Below are 4,462 nucleotides of genomic sequence, written 5' to 3' on the forward strand. Positions count from 1 at the left end.
TATATATATATATAGCAAAAGCCATTGTTATAGATGTTGAACTGATGACAATGAAAATAGAAATAGTTGACAAGTAATACATACTAGTAACATTACAATTGAAATGCACAATGCAGAAAAAATTAGATGGTCAAACATGAAAAGAAAGATGGAAAAATATTAAAAACACTGAAAGAAAAAAAGCTTAATATACTAGTACTAGAAAGTAGAAAGTAGTGTTGCTTGATGTTTTTTAAAGTTTACTTTAATGTGGCATTTGGCCATACAATTTCTTGTATTCTCTTCTGTATGTTAGGTAGTGGCAGATTCAAGATAATCCCCCAAACATAAAATGCTAAGACAGGAAAAGAAAGATGAAAAACCATTAAAAAAAACACTAGAAAATATAAAAGTTGAAAAAAAAGCTTAGTACACTAGAAAGTTATATGGCTTATGTTTTCGAAGTTTGCATACTGGCATTTGGCCATGCAGTTTGTTGTATTCTCTTCTGTACATGTATGTTAGATAGTGCCAGGTTCCAAAAAAAATATAAAAAAAAAATTTTGGGGGTGGTAGTTTGCAAGTAAGGATGCAACTTAAATGTTCTGTACAGAAGTTTGTTGTGACTTCCAATGTTTTGTTTTTGTATTGTACATACAGCTTTATACATGTATTTCAAATTGCACACTTTTGTAACATATACCGGTATGTACAGTACATGTATGATTTTCAATAACATGCCTTACAATTGTTGTATGCATATATGTAAACGTGTAATCTCAGACATAACTTGTAACTATTTTAGAAATTATTTTTGTATTTATTTATTTATCAATTTTATGTTACAAGACAATAAATATGCCTTAGTTACTACAACCACATGTACCAGTAGTGGCAACAATAATTTTAACTCTCACTGTCTCTCTCTCTCAATCTCTCTCTCTCTTTCTCTCTGTACTTTGTGTATGTCATGTGCTTTTGTATGTATGACTGTATGTCTTCATGTATGTGAGCGTGTGTATGTGTATTTGTGCAAAATCAAAGACATGAAAAGAGCGTTCAATGACCAGTTTAACATTTTATAGCTAAAAGTTTTGAATTCTTTAAGGAGCCTTTGTACATGCTTTAAGCAGATATCACTTGGACAACATACTGCACGAGCGAATGGCTATTGATATAATGACCTTATTGTCCCATAGGCATTGTTCGTGTGTTAGTTAAAACTTGTGAAAAAGAAGAAATGTGTATTTCCTATCGAAGACAACTTCGAAATGTCAAACTGTACTATAGTAGTAGGCTAGTTCAGTACCTCAAAAGAGCGATTGGCAACGTATTAGCTCTGTCCATTTCGTCGGGGTTTAAAGTTTTAATGATCGTTGCTACATTGGTTTGCAATCGACAGAATTGTGGATCTGTGGAAGTATGATATCTGTGATATCGTTGCAAAGTCGAGAAAGCGTAGTGTTGGACAAGACTATTGGTGAAAATTGTTAGCCTTGGCCTACTACAAGTATCTGCTCCTAGCCTATTAAAAAACGCTGAACAAACAAACGCTTAGAAATTTCACACTTCCCGTTCTGATCAGATTTCTTCCGCACAGAAAAACATCTGTTGATTTTTATCAATTAGCTGCTGCGTGTCAGTTGGCCAAAATCGGGGCGTATAAAAACACATAACTTTTTTTTTTCATTTTAGCAAGCCTCGCTTATTGAGACAATCAAAAAGTGTGAAAAACGCGTTGAAAATGTCACAAATTAGGCTTAGGTGTCTGTTCCTTCTTTTTCTACCCACCATACTTTATAACACTTACAGGACGCTCAATAGGAAAGTACAACAGAAGAACGTTTTTAATAAAGTGTCCAGAAAAGAAAATTCTAAGTTGATTCAAGCACAACGATCCGTTTAATTTAGTGTTATCGCGTTACGTAAATCCATTGCTTCCATACATATATTGTGCGGAATTCGAAATACAAGATACAATGTATCGGGCTAGGGTAGGGCTGAACTACTAAGGAACATCGTTCCATGATCATGACATATCTTGTCTGCAAAATGTCGTAATCGTCGGGACTTTTGTCGGCTTACAAGTGTGATAAACTCGGGGACAGGTGAGGTGAGGTACAGTCACAACCCAAGCCGATCTATTGTCTCACCTGTATTATTCTCCTGGCCCAACCAAGGAGGTCTCCTTGATTGAACCTGCCGGACCAAACCAAGCCCTGGCGCCAGGTATATAATCGTATGCGATTTGCAGAGAATCGCACAGCGAGTTTCGTCGTCCTAGGGGACGAAAGTCGCAGGCTGCGAGTTTCTTCACCTGAGAGCGGGGGCGCGCAGACTACCCTATTCGTGCGAATACCGTCGATCTTACGCTGGGCCGCGCACGCGTACAATAGGCAACCCTTTCGTGCGAATATCGTCGATCTTACCGTACGTGTGCTGGGCCGCGCACACGTACGAAGCTTTGCAGACTTACCCGGGGCCGCGCACGGCTCTCTACTGATCGGAACTTCGGCAGACATTTACCGATGTTGTGTTCACTTGCACTCAGCAGAACTAGATTTGTAAATATAGATCAGCTGTATAATGTTCTTGGTCAGTTATAGATTAGAAAAAGATCGCAAATTGATACAGTTTAACTCGATGTTCTTCTTTCTCTACAGGGTTTTACAGAAAATTCATTCGATTTACAGAAAACTGGGAACATGGAACTCGGAGAAAGCGCCAGCACTACATGCACCTGGATAATTCCAAATAAACTCCAAAATACTCAGTGATAGCTATGGAGAATGAAATACTATCATTTATATTCTAAAACAGGGAAATTAGCGGTTAAACCTAGTCTGTAACTTCGATCTACGCATATCGTAAAAAAACAAGATGGCGCCCGTGCATACGGGACGCCAACAAATAGCCAGAAAACACAACAAAAATGGGGCTAAGGTAGAACAGATTTTATTCATGTGCCCTGCGTTGGTATTCACATCTATATTGTGTAAAAGATATTAGAAGAAAACGCACACACGCGTTCTTGGACAATATGCTACCTGACGTACAAATTCGTTGGAGTCAGCTTGGCTTATACTCGCCCCTCATAACTTGCGCCACAAACAACAAAGCAAATCAACATTTATATCTTATTTATATCAACTTTATATTGAAAATATACATACATTGCATTACTGGTTCTTACGTTGTTAATCAACACAGGGGGATTACAAGTGTAAGACATAACAAACGTCTGAGGAAATACTAGCATTCTAAACGAAGAAAACAAAATGGCGCCCAATCATTTAGACGCCGACTGCTGGTCAACATATCCCAGCGTCCTTTGCAACAGACATTGTAAATTACAGCAATTTGATTACGTGCTATTCTTGTGCTCCTGTGACGAAGCACGGGAACAACACGAACGGCTCTCAGCCACAAGCTGTGTAGTGGTAGGTGTTATTTTATAATGTATGTAATCTATGTAACAGAAGCTTTGATTGTGTAGATACTTACTAGCATTGCAAGTAAAGGATAGTGTTATAGCAGTTACCTTGTTCCTCTTACCTGTTCATATATTGCATATCTACTGTTTATCCTTTATGTCCAAATAGTCTTATATCACCACATTTTTCTTGTCAATGTCTGTTTGCAATTAGCCCTCGGGCATGAATTTGCAATAAACAACTTAACTTTATATTTGGCACAGTAAGTATTCAGGCAGGTAAGTATTCAGGTAAGTATTCGGGTAAGTCGGGGATCACCGCCACGGAGATGGAAGAGCTGCAGGACAAGTTGGACCGGACTGGGCGTGAAGACGTGACAGCCGTCCTGAGACGTTTGGTGGAAGAGGGACACGCAACGCGCGCTCCGCCGAAGTACAGCACCTTCCTGTCTGAACTCGCGAGAAGTACCCCCGTGTGTGGAATGATGCAGATCGCAGGTGACAGAAACGCCATAGGTACCTTGAAGAAAGTGGCGGAGGGTAAGATCGTGCTGAACAACAATCTGTTCTCCAAGTACCTGGGACATCTACAGAAGAGGGCACCGGTACTAGCAGACTTTGTCTGCAGTGTAACTGAAGCAGGCCGCATTCCTTCTGACATTTCTACTCTGATCCTCTCCCTCTTGGCTGTCCTGGCTCAAACGTTTGACCAGGTTCCTATTCCTTCTCCTGACAGCTACCCCGCTTCTTCCGCTCCATCTTCTCTTTCCTTCTTCCCTTCACTTCCTCAGCTCTGCGGTCTGCCTAGGGTACNCTGTGGACGAAACGAGGAAACCGAGGGATAAGGACAGCTGCCGGAAAGAATCGTACGGTCATCCATCCCTGACACCGGGTCTTTTCACCATCTACTGCCCACACGGAGTCTGCTACGGGTTCGAGGCCATGCGGAGCTGCGAGTCACCCCACCATCCGTTCGAGATCTTCAGGACACGGTTCGAGACGGCCCCCAGGACAGTCGTGTACGACAACAGCTGCCAGCATCGGGTATGT

At 40.7% G+C, this 4,462-nt stretch overlaps 1 protein-coding gene across 1 annotated transcript in view; it reads left to right on the top strand.

Moving 5' to 3' along the window:
- Window positions 1–3,719: 3,719 nt before the first annotated feature.
- LOC109473328 overlaps window positions 3,720–4,462 on the top strand; it is a 6,210-nt gene continuing 5,467 nt past the window's right edge. The window contains 2 exon segments of the mRNA XM_019773198.1: window positions 3,720–4,218; window positions 4,220–4,456. Coding sequence (XP_019628757.1) covers window positions 3,742–4,218; window positions 4,220–4,456 — 714 coding nt within the window. The 5' untranslated portion in view covers window positions 3,720–3,741.

Source organism: Branchiostoma belcheri, unplaced genomic scaffold (assembly GCF_001625305.1).
Source record: "Branchiostoma belcheri isolate BF01 breed outbred unplaced genomic scaffold, Haploidv18h27 scaffold3, whole genome shotgun sequence".
NCBI classification, from domain to species: Eukaryota; Metazoa; Chordata; class Leptocardii; order Amphioxiformes; family Branchiostomatidae; genus Branchiostoma; species Branchiostoma belcheri.